Source organism: Acomys russatus, chromosome 3 (genome assembly GCF_903995435.1).
Source record: "Acomys russatus chromosome 3, mAcoRus1.1, whole genome shotgun sequence".
In the NCBI taxonomy this organism is placed as follows: Eukaryota; Metazoa; Chordata; class Mammalia; order Rodentia; family Muridae; genus Acomys; species Acomys russatus.
Genome location: NC_067139.1, coordinates 4,482,286 through 4,502,104, shown reverse-complemented (window position 1 = coordinate 4,502,104; position 19,819 = coordinate 4,482,286). Strand labels below are relative to the sequence as shown.

The 19,819-nt window shown below is 43.7% G+C and overlaps 1 protein-coding gene across 1 annotated transcript in view; it reads left to right on the top strand.

Moving 5' to 3' along the window:
* The window catches only part of Pou6f2 (POU class 6 homeobox 2), a 378,723-nt gene extending 363,811 nt beyond the window's left edge, over nucleotides 1-14,912 (top strand). The window contains exons 7-9 of the mRNA XM_051168090.1: nucleotides 2,233-2,401; nucleotides 10,675-10,843; nucleotides 14,338-14,912. Of these exons, the coding sequence (XP_051024047.1) occupies nucleotides 2,233-2,401; nucleotides 10,675-10,843; nucleotides 14,338-14,845 (846 nt within the window). The 3' untranslated portion in view covers nucleotides 14,846-14,912. The remainder of the gene's footprint in view (nucleotides 1-2,232; nucleotides 2,402-10,674; nucleotides 10,844-14,337) is intronic.
* Nucleotides 14,913-19,819: the final 4,907 nt, after the last annotated feature.

Here is a 19,819-nt window from a genome sequence, read left to right as displayed (position 1 = left end):
GGTCTAGAGGAGGGGAATAGGGCAGAAGAGGGTGGGAGGTGGAAACGGGAAGATGCAAGTGAGGGGATAACAATCAAGGTGTAATCTGAATAAATTATAATAAATGTAAATAAATAGTAGTTTTAAAGTAGACTCACAGCTTCAACAAGAATATTTATAAGAGGTTTATTGATCATATTCCCAAACTGGAAACACCCAAATATCTGCCAATAAAAAAATGTATAGTATGTGTATTGTGGAGAGGGGAGACTCATACTGGGAGTGAACCACTACTTGTCTATCAAAGAAAATGAACTACTAAGATCCACAACAAAATGGATGAATCTGTAAACAGTCTGCCAAGCAAATTAAGGTGGATACAAGAAGGGCGTGTCGCATAGGATTCTGTATCTACGATTACACCAAATGACTCCATCATGAGAGAAAGCAGAGAAGTGAATGACAAGGCAGAGAATTGGGAGTGGGGACTGCCTGCAAGAGGAAATGTCATAACGTGACAATGTTCCCTGCCTTGGTGATAACGATGCTTTCATGGGTGTGGCCATTTGACAGACTCCTTAGACTATGTTTGGAGTGGGTGTGTTTTATTATGTGAAAATTATATCTCCAAAAGTTTTGAGTGGAAAGTGAGCACACAGAGGAGGGCAGAGGCAGATTGGAGTAGACATGCCCAAGGCTGGAGTGTAGGTACCAAGGCAACAGGCAGAGGCTAATTTGTGCTGTGGACAGCTCTCACCGAGTCCACAGCCTGCTCTGATTTGGTTCCCAGGCTGCCCCACTTTTATGAAAACCTTATTATTCCTTAAAGTGTGAATCCAGTGTTGCTTACAGTTAGCAAAGGTAGCTACTGTCCATGCTAACCTTCCACTCCTTAGGTCTCTGAGCCCCTAAACTGTCTTTCTGGAGGGGCAACCCAGGATGAAGGGAGAGATATCTTCAGATCCCCTAGTGAAACTTCTCTCCTCTCCAGTTCCTTCATCCTCTCAGTGCCAGTTTCCTTGAGAGCACTTAAAGGAATAATAAGTAAACAGACATAGTGACACAAAGTTCAAGCACTTTTAAAAAGTAAATTAGTTCTTTGTGTCATTAAAACTATCATCTCAAGTCCCAGGAGCAGACCAGCTCCTCCACACCAGGAGGATGAGCCTAAAATATCCCAAGATCTCTGTACCCTGGCTCCCTAGTTTGTACAGATGCAATGGTAGTGTGAGAATCTAGTTAAAGAGACCACGAACACCCTGAACCCCAGGGCTGGCACAGAGCAAGCCAGCCCTGAGGGGCTAGAGAGATGGTTCAGTGCAAGAGTGCTTAGGAGGAAGCCTGGGGTTTGGATCCCAACACCTACATTAGTTCACTCACAAATATCTGTAACTTCAGCTCCAATGGATCTGACACCTCCAAATGCACCTGCATGCACATGTGCACACTCACACAGAAACACACATACAAATAAATAAATAAAATCTTAAAAAAAGAAAGTACCAAGCCAAGCATGGTGGTAAACACCTTTAATCCCAGCACTTGGGATGTAGAGGCAAGGCAGATCCCTGAGCCCCGTGCTCAAGGCCAACCTGGTCTACAGAGAAAGTTCCAGTATACCCAAGGCTTCACAGTGAAACCCTCTCTCAACTAGGAAAAAAAATGCAACTAAGAACTGCATATATTATGAGATAGTTATCACCTTGCTTTTATTATCAGATTCCTAGAGGACATAAGAAAACACGTTATTAGTTCTTCGTAAGTTACCCCAAAACTCGGATGTGAGAGAGCAGAGCTGCCAGACTGAACTAGAACTCCTCCTAAAGTCTGCGAATGATGGGCCCAGGCACAACGTTAAGTTTGTGCTTCGCATTTGAATTGAGTGTGTTGTTGCATCCTGCACAAGCCTGAGAAGCCTCCCAGGTGTGTGGGAATTGTGTAAACAAGCAGAAAACAGTCTAGCCACACACTACAGCTGAGAAATGTCAAAAATTGGGTATTCTGGCAAGCCAAGTAGGGAATTAATAATATATTTAGAATTTCCAATAAAATGCCTGTCAAGCAAGCAACAATGTATTATATACACAAAAAAATGAATCCTGCCTGGGTATAGTGCTCTTCCCGAGAAGTATACACTGTATTCATGAAAATGAAATGATTCAACCCCAAGAAGAAACGTCTGTTTCTTGGCGTTTCCCATAATGTTGCATTCACTTTTGGTTTTGTTTTTTGTGTTTTGCATCCTTTGTGTAGCTTCACCAATCTTCCCAGACATCAGTGGGTCAAGCAGGCACCCAAGGCAACCTGCTGCACCTGGCTCATGGCCAAGCATCCACATCTCAAAGTCCAGTGCGACAGGCTTCTTCCTCCTCCTCTTCATCCTCCTCCTCTTCAGCTTTGAGCGTGGGCCAGTTAGTCAGCAGTAAGTACCCTTCCTGGCTCCATTTAATCATGGTGACCTTTTTGTTGCCTATTGCAATCTTTCCTCTTCCCAAGCCCCTTCTCTTCTCTCTCTCTCTCTCTCTCTCTCTCTCTCTCTCTCTCTCTCTCTCTCTCTCTCTCTCATCCCCACTCCCCATTTCCCTCTCTCTTTTCTCCCTCCTTCATTTTCTAGGCCTGCTAGGCCAATGTTGGAATGATGTTTGTGTCCAAGGCTATATGACTCCTTAGAGCAGCTGGCCCCCACAGCACAGTCCTGCATTAACACAGGCTGGGAGCTGGCTCCATGTCAGGGGATTCTCGTGTGCTGAGTCAGACCTGCCACTTCCAAAACTGATCAGCTTGCAGGGCATGAGCAAACAGCTCTGAGTCGAAATAACCAACAACAGGCACTCAGCCAGAGGGTCAAGCGCTTTCCTCTGTGTTTGAAGTCCCCTGCCATTCTGTCTGCAGGTGTCAGAGGAAATAAAGGAGAGCATGCCTGTGGGCGGGTGTGTGGGTGAACAACGAGCCACCTTCAGTGACACATGGAGGCCACTGTGTGGGCTGGAATCAGATGGAAATCTCCAAACAGCCATTCACAAAATAAAGCAAGCCTGAAGGCTGCCTCCCTAGTAAAATGGCTATGATAGTCTATATATGGTATTATGCAGTCCGCATATGTCCCTAGGGAAGCCAGCGTATTTTTCACATACAAACAAAAGGGTAGGATGCATAGGTGCATAGGACAATGGTGTGATTAAATATTATTTACTCGCCTAGTTACATTTTTATCTAATTTTCATATAAAAATCAGACAACATATAAACATGTATAAACATGCACTCCAACAGGAATCAAGATTCCAACTGTCTCGGGTTTAAAAGGTTGAGGCACTGCATAGACACCTGTGCCATGAAACATGGCTGCCCGTGTCAGTGAAAATAACAGAAAGGCCCTGTTAAAGCTAGAGTGTAGGGATCTTCACACAGAAGGGAGCAAATATGGTAATACAAAGGGATGCTCCCCAAAGGAAAATAAAACATGCATGTTCAACAGCGTAGATAATTCAGACTCGAAAGATGCTGTGGGTGGGGCAGAAAGTGGATGAGGCACCAGGGAAGAATGCCACGATGCCCATGTCCTCAGTGCACTGGCTCGGACACATCTAGTCTTGAATGTAGCTCAGCACTAAGCAGCAGGGGCACATACGGAATTTTCCCTTTAATCTGTCTAGACCCATAACTCTGTTCATTTGGATGGAAACCTTAGTCCCTGCTGAATAAACTCATAGATAAAATTAATCTTATTATAGTTCATCTTTTCCATAAAGAAATACCTCAGATGGTTTTTGTAGGAAAAGATTCAAATTCTACCTGAATTCGTGTTTACAAAATACCCCCATTTTAAGTGCCAATGGTGTGTGTGTATGTGTGTTAGAACAAGCTGTTAATATTTGGCCCTGAAAGAAAAAGAATCAAAATCAAATACAAAGAAAAATACGTGGAAATATAAAAGTACAAACCAGTCCACTAATGCAGTCTTACACATGTGTTACATTAAACATAATAGGTGGATGGAGAAAAGGGTGGATAGATGAGTGGACACCCACTGTCTCTGGCCACTTGATACAACTGAATAAGAGAGGATTAACCTTTTTAAAAAAGAAATTAGTAAGGAAGCTACTTAATAAGGCAGATGGAATTCAATACATCAATTACTCTTCAATCAGTGGTGAGTAGTCAGCAAAACCAGGACTTAGAGGAACTGCTTTGTCTCGTGCATTGGAGCAGGAACCTGAGCAGGTGCCTCAGGGGGAGGAGCCCACGCCAACTGCAGGACCCTTTACACAAGAAGGCTGAGCAACACCAGTGAGCACCTAACTCTGCACAAACAGTGCTGAACGTAACAGCCTTTATAGATTTGGGGGAGGGGGTGTTATTTAGTTTTTCTCTTCTAGGTCAAAACCCAATCACAAAAGAAACGTATGATTTCCATTTTTATAGACCATGTCCCTTCTTCCAGTGCAATAATTTGCCATAATGACTGATTTCATGGAAACATGTTTACAGTGTGTCATGAAGCACGTGATAAAGAGTTCAGCTGCTCAGCGAGAAGAGCACAGGGTGAAGGCAGAGAAGACTTGAGTAGAAGAGCTTCTGTCCCTGTGGAGTCAGGCCAGAATGGACACACACACACACACACACACACACACACACACACACACACACACATAATCTATGGTTGTGCTCACCATCCCACAGGCTCGTTTTTAATCATCGTTTGTTTTTCTGCTGACCCACCTCTTCGTAAAGCTATCGGGGAGCTGATGAATAGTCACCTCATTAGGACCCAAAAAGTTCCTGTCATCAAAGATACTCCAAGGACTTTAGGTCTATGTTGGGAACCGAAAGGACCAATACTAGAATGAGAATCATAGCACTCCTATAAGTACTTAGGACTCTTATAGAGTTTTGAGAGCTATGCTTTGGGCACAAAGACAAAGACTATATTTCTTATGTGACAGTATCACGCAAACTTTGGTCAGAATCATAGTTACTGAATCTTCCACATCACAGTCAAAGAGGGTCTTGTTCAACCATCCATTGGTTAAAAATTAGTATTAAAATATCTTGCTCAGTCCAGGCCAAAAAAAATGCCAAGATAATCCCTCGGCAATGATCAAATAACCTTCATGCGTGATGAATTCCATATCTGAGCTCAGAGTAAATAAGTACAAATAAGTATTCTTGTCAAGACCTTCTAGCCCTGATGCTTTCCTTTGGGCTATGCTTTGCTCAGATAGACACTGTTTCTCTTAGCTGCGCTTTTTGTTTCTTCTTTTTTTTTTCATGTGTATGCATATGTAGTGTGTGCATACGTGTTCACTTGTATGTGGGTGCAGGTGTGTGTACAGGTGAATGGGCATGAAGAAGCAAAGTTGATGTCCAGAATCTTTCTTGATAGATCTCCCCAAAGCTACGGCTAATCTCATAGGCTGGCTAGCTCTGGGAAGCCCATCTCTGCCTGTCTTAGCATTCTAAAGCTAGGACTGCAGGCAGTACCCCATGCCCACCTCCTGTTTACATGGGTTCTGAGGATCCTCATGCTGAAGCAAGAGCTCAAACTGCTAAGCCATCTCCCAAGCTCTAAGTTGGACTTTTAGAAAATCTAGAAGGAAAAAACAAAACTACTTTTAAACTTCCAGCTTGGTTTGAAATTTACAGTGTACTAATTTTAAATAGGTAGCTTTGAGGTTGTAACTGCTGGGGAGGGGGTGCTTTATTACTATTCTTTGTCTACTGTTTAGAAACTCTTGACTTATAAGCTTGACCCTTAGCAAAAGATTACTAGTTACTGCCTCACGACTCAAGCTGAACCCTAAAGATGGGGACAGCTTATAGCATAGAGAAGTCTGATATAGCTCAGTGACATCACCATGATGCAAGGGCCTCTCCCAAACCACATCCTCCTCCTCCAACGGTTTCTCATGAACCATTGGGTAAGCATACCCACCATGTGCTGTGAGAAGATGCTGAAAAGCATCCCAAGATGTTCATTCATGCCTTGGGCAGCTTCTTTAAGGATTTCGTGCCTGTAATGATTCCGTAAGCAGGGATCATAACAGGATGCTGTGGATGTGAGGAGTGTCTAACTATTTAGTAGCACTCTACACAAAGATCAAGGCTAACAGCAAGACAGAACTAAAGAAGAAAGAAAGAAAGAAAGAAAGAAAGAAAGAAAGGAAGGAAGGAAGGAAGAGAGAGAGAGAGAGAAAGAAAGAGAAAGGAAGGAAGAAGGGAGCAAATGAACAATATCATCAATCTTGGTGCATACTGAGCCCCGAATTCCACACAGGCCCAGAGAATGCACCAGGTTCTCCAAAAACAGGTTTGTTCTCACACAATTTGCATTTCATTTCCATAAAAATCCCTTTGTTTTTTCAGTCCTTGCATTCTGGGTTTGATGTGGGAGCTGTTGTTAGACTTTTGAGTCACTGCAAATTTCCAAGTCCTGGTGACTTCCTCTGTAGAGCCAGGGCTACTTCCAAAGTGGCCACTGGCCATCACTGCTATGCCTTTCTGGTCTGTGTTTTGTGTACAAGGCTGACTTAATCTTGGGCAACTTCTACAAAAGGTATCACTTCTTCCTCCCTCCAGAGACTTCTGTTGGGCAAACCATTCAGTGTACTTTGCTATCCAACTTTTATGAGTAACAAAAAGAAAAAGACAAAAATTTCCTCTGGTTTTTATATAAAACTAAAAGCACACTCTTTGGATCTTCATGGAAAACACTGGGCATGTGACTGGGAATCACTTCTCTGAACTCTGCAGTGGACAACTGACATCTGCATGGGATCTTAGAATCCAAGATGTTCCCTTTAGCTCTGATTATTGTCAATAAAAAGGGAGGGAGGATGAGGAGGAAGAAGAAGAAAGAAGAAAAAAGGACAAGAAGGAGACATAGAAGGAGGAGAAACCAAAGATGAAAGGAAGGAAAGAAAAAAAGGAAAGGAAAAGGAAAAGGAAACTGTACTATCACACGTACATATTTAGTTCCACGGATTTGAATTAGCAAGGAGGTATAAACTGAGCTAGCTGATAGAAGAGAAAAAAGATGAACGGGCACATTCAGGTAAAATTGCTGACTGAATCCTAAACTTGTCCTCATGCTGCACTGGGGTGTGTGTGTTTGTGTGTGTGTGTGTGTGTGTGTGTGTGTGTGTGTGTGTGTGTGTGTGTGTGCGTCTATGTGTGTGTCTGTGTGTGTGTATGTCTCTGTGTGTCTGTATGTGCTGTGGAAGGCCTTCCATAAAAACAGCCGTTCTAGTGCTGGTTAACTCAACCAATTTTGGTTAATCTAGAGATGGGACTAGAAAAGCTGAAGGGTTATTCTCCACAAACGTATCTGACTTGACAGATGGAAAATTTTCTCTCCAGTCACAGGCCATACTAGCCTTCGTCCCACTGAGTCACACAGCTTTACTACTTTCCTATGCAGTGCAGAAAGGGTGACGATAGGAAGAGATGGGGGGGCATCTCAGGAGCCCCTTCTCACAAGGCCTGTCTGCCTCATCAGTCTTATGCAGAGGAGCAGGCAGTTTTTCTGGGCCATAAAACCTGCTGGATGAGAACACAACTGGGTTCAGAGGAACAGTAGCACAAAAAGAATGCCACACCCAGGCTCAGTAAAGGATGCCACACCCAGGCTCAGTAAAGCTGGAAGCCAAAAAGTAGAGGCAGATGCAGGAAGAGGCAGCTCTCCTCCTGTCACAGAACACCCATACTGCCTGTGAAAATGTGCCCTCGACCCCACCAGGTGATTCAAGCCTGTCAAAACAAGAGAGGCACTGTTCAAAAAGCCGTGTCTGTACAAGGAAGGCGTCTAGGTTCTTTTCTGAGCTTTGAGTTTTGAGTTTTGAGCATCCAGTGTTAATTGCAAGGCTGCCAAATATTCACCATCTCCGAAAGAGACTAGGCCAATCTTTCCTATCACTGTGCTGGTCTGTACCAGCCAGGGCCCCTTTTTGTTCTAAATCACGATTCCACGATTCCTTCGCTACTTTTTTTTTTTTTTTTTTTTTTTTGCCTCTCTCCTCTTGCAAGTGGGCTTTTAAAACTTTTTCTTAATCCTAATAATTCTTCCTTCCACCATAGATCGCTGTAAATCTGTCCTGTTTGTGTGCTGTGGCCTTTGGGAACGACAGCCACTGTGTCACCTAGGATACCCTGCTTAAGCCCCAGAACCAAGCAGCAAGAATGCCCAGTCTAAACTCAGGCTCATGGCTCATCTTGGACATGCAGCAAATGTGGGGGGAGCTGGCAAAGGGGAGCTAAGAGCTGGCCAGAGTCAGTTCCGGGTGACCGGACATGACTACAGCAAGCGTAGGGCCTGTGCACCTGAGAGAACATAACAATCTGGCTTTTCCTGTCAAATCCCCTTCTTATATTGCTGGGAAGTAATTCAAAAACTGTGTGAGCATCCGTACTGCTCATTCGTGGCTTCTACTTCTGCGGTGGTGTTAATGAGTTAATAAGGCAAGGGCTAGAGGCTGCCACATGTGCAGGTGTGGCCTCCCAGAATTCTTTGTCAATCTTGAAAGCCACTCCATACTACTATGCTGGTGGGATTTAAAACCCAGAGGACAGTCTCGACCACAGGACACCCAAGTAAGCCTTGCACTGGCTGAATGAATGTCGGAGTTCTAGGAGAAAGTTTGAGGAATGGAGTGTTCAGGAAAAGAAAGATTTTAATTCATCTTATCCAAACAAGCCTGCAAGCCCATTCTACTCACAGAGCAAAGCCACTGCATTCTCTCAAAAGATGACCCCCCCTCTTCTGTCCTCTCCTCTCTGCATACCTAGATTTGAATCAAACCACCAGATTTTTGTTTTGTTTTACTTTCATTCTCTCTCCCCTCTATCGTCCCCCCCTCTCTCATTAAAATATAATTGGGCATCTAAAAAATAATGATAAAATAAAAAACTAACCAAAATAGGACAAAACAATCAGAAGCAAGAGTCAAATAAAAGCCACAAGAAATGTATACAGATAGAGATGCACACATTCACACAAACACACACACACACACACACACACACAAATCTCATAAAAAATACAAAAATCAGAAACCATAATATATACACAAAAGACCTCTAAGATTAAAAAAATAAAAATAAAAACATTTTTAAACCTCCAAAAATGCCACTGAGTTTGTCTTGTGTTGGCCATCTACTGATGAGCACGGGGCCTGCCCTTAAGAGTGGTATGTATACCCCATGTGGTTTCCACCATCAGCTCTTCTCTGCTCTCTCATTTTTCTGTAAGTTTTTTCATGACTTAGTATTATACTCCAAGCTCCAGTAAACTATAAGAATGTGCCTCCCGACTCCAAGAAGAAGCTGGGAGTCACTTAAAAATACAAACTAAGCCAAGTGGGGCCAAACCATTCTTTAATCTCTCTGGGATGACATGAGGACTAGTGCTAAGAAATGTCAAAGGTCGTCTTAAACAAGCAGTCTCGCTGGGTGGCCCTGTTTGGCCTTGGACTCCTAGGGTTCAACTTTCCCTCCTGCTTCAGCACCATTGTCCCTGGCCGGGGGAGGGGGGGTCCTTTCTAATGTGAAGGATGAATGTAGAGTGGATGCCTGCGTTGCTCCAGGTGGGCTCAATCTCCTGTACTGAGAGAAGCTACACACCAAGTATTCTAGGCCCCTCCCCAACAGACACACACAGACACGCCTTCCTCAGTTACAAGTAGTTTAAAAATTGTCAGGTAGGACGCAAATGTGTCCTTCAGTAACAGCCAGAGACTATACAACGCTGAGCCCAGAAGAGTACCACAGTCTACCACACTCCTGGGACCAGAACTGGACCTGATGGGTTGCCGTGCAGACAGAGGAAGAGCAACTTTCAGCTCAGTCTGAAGAGTGAGGGGAAGAACAATAGAGAAAGCTTGCCGCGGGAGCAACTTCCCTACAGGCAGCAGTGAGCCTCAATGCTCAAATCTCCCACCAGGCCCAGCTCATGCTGGCTCCAGCTTGGTGAACGCTTTCATTTATCCAGGGATCAGTAGCCAGGGGGGAGAAAGTTTCATTCTCCAGCTGTTGTGTCATTTCCCTTGATAAGTCCTAAATTGACCGCGTTATCCGGCACCAAAGGAGCCTTCCTGTGGTAGCCAGTTTTTATTATGTGCCCTTTCAGGAGACAAAGGCAGCTGTGTCAGTAAACCGCTATGGGGAAAAAAAGACAATATTATTCTCACAGCTTTATAACCATGCTCTTCTGAGGGGTAATGTGAACATAAGAAATGAGGCGAGATTACCGTCTATTATCCTGGCTACATGGCGATCAGCTAACAGGGAAACACAAAGTGCCATTTCCTTACTGGGCAGTTGTTAGCATGGAGAATTCCAATTAAGACATTTCAAAGAAAAACCTTCTTGTGTTTATGTTTTTGCACCGTATATGAAAGGGCTTACCAGCAACGTGGGACAGAATCCCTCTAGCAAGAGCCTCCTCTTGTCTGCTGGCTACTGCTGTTAAGCCCTGAAGCAGTGTGCTCTTGCTTTGGGAGGTGGCAGGGTAAACAGGAGTGACTATCTGGGATGGAAGTGTCTTGGAGGATGGCTTTGTGGAGGAGGAAGGTGTGTTGAAGGATAAGAGACAAAGAAGGCATTGTGATGGTTTCCCCATCGCCCTGTGGCTGCTCAGTGACACACATCCTGACCGGCTGCGTGTTGACATGCTGATTCTATTTTAAAAACATCTCCACAGATCCCCAAACGGCATCGGGTGAGGTGGACGGGGTTAATCTGGAGGAGATCCGAGAATTTGCCAAAGCTTTTAAAATCCGACGCCTGTCCCTTGGCCTGACACAGACTCAGGTGGGACAAGCCCTCAGTGCCACAGAGGGCCCCGCATACAGCCAATCGGCCATCTGCAGGTAACGGGAGCTGCATGCTGTCACCTGTCCTGGCCAGCCAGGGCCTTATTTGTTCTTGTAGCTCAGCTTGTCTTCTCTGGGTGGGCAAAACGAAAGAACGGAGCATGGGAATTAAAGCTGGGGTAGTGGTGTGTTGGGACTGGTGACATTGATGCAAAATGGGGTGCCAGTGAAGAGTTGAGGGGTCCTGGCCTCCTAACTCCTATCAACTCCAAGAACTTCCAAGGCTGACAAGTGGAAATATACTGCCATGCCCCTCTTCCATGCCCCTGCCAGATGAGGATGGCTGTCTACACTTGGGCACCCTGAGCAAAAGCAAAGTTGCTAGTCTTCACTACTGTTAACTACCCAGAGATGGCTTTAAAGTATCCCATGAAACACACATTTTTAACAAATTTCACTATCTTATGGCAGGAAAAAAAATTTAAAGATTTTATTTATTTATTATGTATACAGCATTCTGCCCGCAGGCTAGAAGAAAGTACCAGATTCTTTACAGATGGTTATGAGCCACCATGTGGTTGCTGGGAATTGAACTCATGACCTTTGGAAGAGTAGTCAGTGCTCTTAACCTCTGAGCCATCTCTCCAGCCCCAGAAGGAAATTTTATAACTTACTTTCCCATAGAATGAAGGAAGGAAGGAAGGAAGGAAAAGAAACCCTGTTTTAAATGTCTTACAAATGGGTAGTGAATCTGGTATAACGGTGCCCACACCCTCCTTCCACATTAAATAAATAAATGACTGAATCCAGCCTTGGTTGTGTTTGAGTTGATGCGGGTTAAGTCTTCAGGAGCAGCCCCCGCGCATGCATGTGTGTTGCTCTAATCCCATGTTTATGCATGAGGTAGCGAAGGCACTCTGTAGGAGCTTTCTCCTCTTGGGCAATGCCTTAGGACTCCCTCTCCATCAGGAACAGCCAAGAAACCAACTCTAAACTCATTTAAGTGGATTTTGTTCTTGGTGATCCATGAAATGCTGTCTTTTTATCTGCTCTTTATACTTTTAATGTATTCCCCAAAGGACAGAAGTGTACTTTCCCTGCAGTTTAAGACTAAGGTTATAAATAACATCAGTATGGGGTGGCAGCTTGCAGCTCACATTTTGCTCAATGATTTTCCATAAAACCCATTGATTGTTGTTAAATACAAAAAGCACCATAGGATCCTCTCACTTCTATGGTCTCCCCTACTGTTTTTTCTTATAAGATACCTCCCTGTAGAAAATAACCTTTATTCAGTCTATACAAGGCTACTACCGCTGGGAAATTTATATCAAGGCTTGTATATGTTATTCCAAACAACACGTACAGAAGCATCAAACGCTAACAAGCAACATCAATGATGGGAATACTGTCACTCCCTGTCGGGAGACATTAATTTTGTCTGGTCCTGAAGCCTTATGATCAAGGAAGCCACAGGTCTTTTATTTTGATGCCAATTTGCGATTGTTGCTAAATTCCTCTTTGGCTTATTTTAGCCCTAAAATGTGATTTTCTTTTATCGACTGGAGAGCTCTCTAATGTTTCAGCTCATGCACGCACACGGATTCCTAGGCATCTCCAATCAGATATGCTGATTGGTTAAATCTTCCCCCAGAGGGAAGCAAAGCATGCTGTAGATTGCAGGCCTCTAGAAATGCTATTATCGCTTCACAGAGCAGACACCCAGACTTCGGGGCCTTGATCCAATTTCCAGTGTTTCAGTGATGCTGTTTTTGAAGCCATCTCTCCTAATTAATTAATTCATTTATTAGTCTTGAATCTAGACTTTACACGGGAATGGTATCAGTGAGTTCAAAGCCTGGGAAATGATGCTCCTCAGTGCCTGCACACAGGGGGCGCCACTGTGCTAATTAGGTGCTGCAGTGACTCTTAGATGTTGTGTGAGGACCTTCTTATCAGAGGTACAAAGGGAAGATGACACCGATGTACCAGACTCACACACACACACACACACACACACACACACACAAGCTCTGCCCCTCAGCACCACTGCCCGTGAGGCCAGTTGTGGGGATGCTATCGAGAGTTCAAGCTCCAGGCTTTTATGATGAAGGTCAACTAAGTGCAGAACATGGCAAATTATCACAACGGTGGCCTTGGGGAGCCGGCCACAGGTGACAAACTCATTAATGACACCAAGTGATTAACCAACCTTGCTCTGAGAGCAGAGGGCTTCTTCCTTCCTTAGTAAGTACTAGAAGGTGCATTTTTTCAGAGCAAAACAAATGCCTTCTTGAACTCTGGGTGGAAGGGAGTGCCCCACAGCTAAAGCCTCGAGAGCATTTTAGCTGCTCATCTCATCAAAGGGGTCTAGAGATCCCAACAGTCAGGTCCTGGCAAAGGAAGGAAGGCCAGCCTGCTCTATCCTTTTGCCAACATCTGAAAACACCAGATGATTGCTTCTGAGCAACATGCGACACTTTAAAGGAGAGAAGATCTGTGTCCACTGTTGTCAATACGGGAACATGAATTTGGACTTAGAATAAGGAAACAAATGAACAAAAGTAGCTGCTCTTCCTTTGTCTTTCACTGGCACTATGAATTTAGTACCAGAAAGGACTTTTAAAAACACTCTATGTAATTTTTTTTTCCAGGATGCTCCTTACTTTTTAAAGTAAATGTAGCAAAGAATTGCTGATGGCAATTGATATATAGAAGACCTCATTTATAGAAAATGACATCATTCAAGTACAGTTTGCAGATATCCCACATTAAACACAGCATGCTGCCCGGGTACAAAAGTGCACCATTACGCTGGCTGGTGATTGGAAGGCATGAGGTGGCCTAAGCCCACCCAGGGGTGGGGAATTCCACGGTAATTACAATGTTTCCAGCTGTTTAGGCGAGAACTATGAAGTGACAACTGGTCTATGTTTTTTACCTGGACAGGAGGCATGTTGTTAACTTACACATGGGGAAAATTGTTACCAGAGAGGAGGACGTTAAAGCAAAACACAAGGGGAGGTAGAGAGAGGCATGAAGGGGGGCGTGGCCCAGGAGCCATCCAGGCTATGCTAGTGGATAGCTGCAATGTTTTTCCAGACTAGCACAATGGAGAGGAAAACCAAATGTAAAACATAATCAGTTTAGGTGAAAGAGTAGGACAGCTGTTATCTCGAAATGTCACTTTCTTGGTTAATTTCTGCCTGAAGAATTCTGAGGGTTGGGGAAATAATGCTGGGAACAGCCCAAGAGGCAGCTTAGATCTCAAGAGTTTTGAGAGAAAAGGCCTGCGAGTTGCTTGTGTTTCCCTGGTGTATGCTGGCGCTCCTTCCTCCCTCCCCGACCCTCTTCTGCATGCCTGGGGATCTGCATGGCTGGCATGGAGCTTGCTGGGAGGGTGGGTGCTGGCTGGGACAGGGCTGGCTACCGTGCAGCTGGCTGCTAACCTGGAGTGAATTCACCCTGCCAGGCAATCAGGCAGGCAGGCAGGAGGCCCACCCTGGCAGAGGACTCAGTGTAAAACTGTTCTTTCTCAATTCTCCCCCCAGACACACCATCCTGAGAAGCCACTTTTTCCTACCACAGGAAGCCCAAGAGAACACTATAGCTAGCAGTCTGACAGCCAAACTGAACCCTGGCCTTTTGTATCCTGCCAGGTTTGAAAAGCTGGACATCACTCCTAAAAGTGCCCAGAAGATCAAGCCGGTGCTTGAGCGGTGGATGGCTGAGGCTGAGGCCCGCCACCGAGCGGGTATGCAGAACCTCACGGAGTTTATTGGGAGTGAGCCATCCAAAAAGCGCAAGCGGCGCACCTCCTTCACACCCCAGGCCCTTGAGATCCTCAATGCCCACTTTGAGAAGAACACACACCCCTCAGGGCAGGAAATGACAGAGATTGCTGAGAAGCTAAACTATGACCGGGAAGTAGTTAGAGTTTGGTTCTGCAATAAGAGACAAGCTCTGAAGAACACAATTAAGCGCTTGAAGCAGCACGAGCCGGCTTCTGCGGTCCCGCTGCTGGAGCCCTTAGCCGACTCTCCGGAGGAAAACTGCTAGACACACCCAGTCGTAGGCAGAAGGAAGCGCCACAAAAACTAAACACTACCCTGAGTCTCCACAAGGAAAAAAAAAGGAAGGAAGGAAGGAAGGAAGGAAGAAAGAAAAGAAGAAAGAAAAATTTAAAGACACCCCCAGCCATCATCTCCTTTGTATGTAGAAGACTGAAAAACAAAAACTACCAAATGGGCAGAATGGTTTATATGTGTCCATTGGTTTTCCAAAAGGAAAAGGAAAGGAAAAGAAGTTTTAAATTTTTAAACAAGAAATACACCACACAGAAGAAATATGTGGTGGTAGGATCATGCCTCCCTGACCTGTCTCCCTGAAGCCAGTTTTTTAAAAGCAAACCAAATAACCACTTACTTTTATCTGTATATGATGAAAATGTGAACACCTTTTAAGGAAAAAAAAAAAAAAAACTAAACCAAAAATAAAAAAAATCAAAAAAAAATCAAAACAACAAAACCACCACCACAAACTTCTTATCTGTTCAAAGCGAATGCAAGCCTGCCACCTGGAGGAGGAACTGCGTCCCTTCAGGGACTAAGTGCTGATCACTGCAAATCCTATTAACCAAAGTCGGAAACACTGCAAACGCTATTGCTACTCGCCTCTGCGTGTAACATTGTATTATGAATTTTTACATTTGTACCAACAGAAAAGTAGGAAGCCCGCTTACTCTCATCTTTCTCAGCCTGTTGTCTCCGCCCCTGGGGTGGATGCCATTGTTGACGTCATTCTGTACGGCTCACTCTCTACCGATTCGCTTCTTAGCAGACCAAGCAGCTTCTTCTTTTCCCCCTGAATCGTGTTGTTTTATTTTAGGCGGGTGGTGGAGTGGAGAAACAACCTGGATTGTGTGCCAAAGCATTCATGGCTTTCGTCTCACTTTGAGTTGTAGATTTGAGAAAGAAAACGGAGCTCAGGCGTCCCGCATCCCAGAACCACTAGGGCTGACTGCTGGGTGACTCTCAACACTGGCAGATGCTGTAATTGTGCTCACGGTCCACACCAGAGATTGGGATTTTTTTTCTCAGTCTACTAGCCACATATGTGGAGAGCTGATCAAAACGAATTCTGTAATATAAACATCAGTTGCACATATGGTTCAATACTTTCATCTGTGTTATGCTTATGTTCAAAGCAATTTCTCTCAGAAGTCTGATAGCCAAAGAAATGTCTCAAGGTTTAAGTCAACACACACGCACACAAGCATGTTCATACTCATCCACTTTGTATAAAGAGAGAAGACACAAAGAAAATGGTGGTGGCCTAGATCGTTAGGGGCTGTTGAGTATCCTGTTAACCTCACCTTTTCTGCTGCTTCTTTCATCAAATGGTCTTGGCAGACATTTGGAGCTGGGTTACAACTCTTCTTGGGATATATAAATGGGATACAATGTGACAAGCAATGTGACAAGCAATGTGACAAGCAAAGTTAAGCAATTGGAATTGGTCTCTGCCTTCTTGACTAGGAGATTTAGCAGCAAAGGCACTCCAATAAAGAGAAAATACACAGGCATACTCATAAAACACATTAGAAGAGCCTTCACTGCTAGCCTACTAATTCATTTTAAAAATAGCTTCCCCAAGGCATGGGCCAGGAGACCAATGAAGGCCACAGAATGCACTAAGGGGGAGGATGACAGGACAAGGGACCTCCTGGAGCCTACAGATGTTTTCACCCAGATGAAGGCAGAGGGTTCAGAGCAGGTCAAAGAGAGCCACCAGTGTGCTTGTTGTCAAAATGTAAATATTCATGAGTAATTAAAAAGCATGCTCATGTACTGTCTAGAGGCAAATCATGAATGGGAAAGAGAAGCCCCACCTCACGTTGCCCAGTTGGTTACAAAGGCCACCTCCTCCCCCTAGCACACTCCTCCCACCCAGGGATTCTAGTTTTTTGTTCTGTTGGCTCCTTAGCTGGTTATGAAATGGGAGGATGTAATAGTCCTCTCAGATGGTTCAATCAACAATCATAGAAACTAAACAATAATCATGAAGTAGAGAGAGTCAATAATAAAAGTGTTTCCATGCCAACAGTTTGATGCTAATTGGACCACACCCAGCCTGATCAGTGCCAACAACACCATGGTAACATTTCACCACTACAAAAACTGCACAGATACCAGCAACCCAGAAACCGAAACCTTATTGATTAAAACGGATTTTGTATTCTCCTAGGACCTGTTCCAAATTCCATCAAGAAAAGCTCCCCAAGAAGAAACATTAACATGCTACCATATGACGGATGCTAAATGTTTAAATCAGAACCAGCGGCCCGCATGTGAGGCCTGCTCAGGTCTGAGATCTGTAAGTGGGAGAGCATAACCAGAATAGTGAAAATATAAAATAAAAGTAACCACTGAGTAGAACAAAGAAGAAATTAATTCATCCCATGGTGGTAAAAACTATTCATGTGCAGTGATTTTTTTATAGTTTTATAATTTTGTATTGTTTGATAAATTATTTATATAGTGTTGTAATGCTTCTTATATTGATTTTTTACTGATAAATTTTTTGCTACAAGGCAAAAAAGATGCCTGAACAGATTCTTAGGAATATAAACTGTACTTGGGAAACACATAAGCCTTCAGGACCACACCTACTGCTTAATTTTATTAGACATTTTTATTTCCTCTGGTAAACAACTTCATATTACCAATAGCATCTAAGTGTCTTTTGTTTTCATGAACTGAAGGTTAAGGTTAAGGTTGCTGCCAACAAAAATTAAAAGCCACTTGGGGTATATGTGACTGTATTTCAAGCTTCTGCGTCTTTCTCACACACTTTTTAAAAATTGTTGCCATCTTCGTTTTCTTCATTACTGATGAGACATGACAGCCGATATTGTATTTTACACTTGCTTGTGGGGATTGTTTTCTCTTTCAACCAAAAAGATATTTTGAACAGTTAAAAGTTTCACTTGCCTTTGCAAGTTCTGGACTCTTTGTGTCGTGATCACACAGTTACACACGCAACACAAAATAGAACAAAATAAAAAATTAAAAAAAAAAACAAAAACAAAAAAAAACAAAAGGAGCTGGGGAAGCAGAACCAAACAAGTAGAGGCGTATCAAAGAACTCAAGCTGTAACCAAAAAGAAATCCCATTGCCTTTGCTCTCTTCTCTACGCTGGACCAAAGCTCAGTATGTGTAGGAATATGCACATTGTGTAGATATGGCTAAATGTTGCTGACAATCTTGCAATACTAAACTGTTCCTATTTTAAGAAAAAAAATATCACAAACTGTTCATCAATGTTTTACCTCAGCACTCTACTTGTACCCAGTTAATGATCGAGCATAAAAACAATGGAGAAAAAGAAAATTGATTTTCATTTCCATGTCTGACTGTAAAATCTGTTTGGATAAATTTTGTAATGAGCTTTTGTCATGTGACTTGCTTGTTTTCAACTTGAGGCACATTGGCTTATTTGTTGTTGAAAAGTGGGTTGTTGTTTTTGTTTTGTTTTGTTTAATTCATTATTTCGTCCTCTGTGCTGTGATCTAGACTGGTCACCAGGGTCACTTAATGAGGCGCTGCAAAGAAATCTGCTTCTCCATGCCTGGAGAAGGAGGCAGCAGGAGAGAGGGCAGGAAAATAGACTGGGTTGTTCTGAAAAAAAAAAAAAAAAAAAACTCATTATGACGAGACATTGACATGATAGACTTGTGACCAAGAAGCCAAACTGGATATTGAAAAGCTCCTTACTTGTCCTGACATTGAAACCAAAGCTGACTTATCTGCACAGGTTGCTTAACGTTTAAAAAAATAAAAAAAATAAAAACTGTACTTAATCTAGAGCAATATCTGTATGGTCCGTAAAGCTGCACTTTGTGTGTTTCTTAACAGCTTCAGATCTGTCACTTTTAATTTGTACCATGAAAAATAAAGACTTGTTTGACATGAACTTCTCAGCTAAGTATGTCTGGCACTCAGGTATGTCACTCAAAGTGCAAGCATTTATCTAAGTGTACATTACAACCCCACAGGTTGAGAAAAGGAAACGCCCGGTTCATTTGGGTTCTTTTTATTGCATGTTACAGAAATCCCACACAAGCTTACCTGAATGACAGGGCGCCATGTCTCATAACTTATTGGGAAGCTCTCTGGTACAAGTCAAGCACAGCTGGTTCAGTCCCTTCCTGTGCCTGTCTTACTTGGCTCTCTTCTCAGTCTGGCCCCCTAATGGCTACCCAAAGGTGCTGAGTCATGCTCTGTCCCCTAGTCTCTACACAATGGTACTGGGTGGGTGAGGCTAAATCACAGGCTCCCTCTTGTCTAGGTGGGACATGGAACCCCACAATGGCAGGACCACGAGAATGAAAGAAGAGTCTCCCCCAAGAACCAGAAAAATGGAAGATGAGATGTGGCAATGCACAGGAAAAGCTAGGAACCACTGCAGGCGGCTGTTCTGCCCAGCTGGGAGCCAGCCACTGCACAGAGCTCTGCCAGGACACCTTTCTGCTGCTCCAAGTAATGCCATGCAGAAATCACAAATTTCACACATCTAGAACATACTGGTAGGAGGTATGAATTGATTCTGTTATGCAATTAGCTTAAAACGAATGTAGAATTATCTGTCTTTTTGGGGGGCGAGGGTTTCAAGACAAGGTTTCTCCGTGTAGCCTTGGCTGTCCTGGACTCACTTTGTGGACCAGGCTGGCCTCAAACTCACAGCGATCCTCCTGCCTCTGCCTCCCAAGCACTGGGATTAAAGGCATGTCAGTTAAACTCAGATATTTAAAACTCGGATCTCCATACTTTTGGTAAATTCCAGCAACCACTTCTTAAGGTAGATAGAGTCCTGAGTCTCAGGCTCACCTAACCCTGAATGACCAGTGCAGCATAGCGGGCACATGCAGCAGCAAGATGGCTCCAAGGCTGACTTCAAAAGGAGCCAATATGGATGCCTCTGCACTTGTCGGTGGGAGAGAGGAAAGAAAAAAAGACAAAATATTAGAAAAA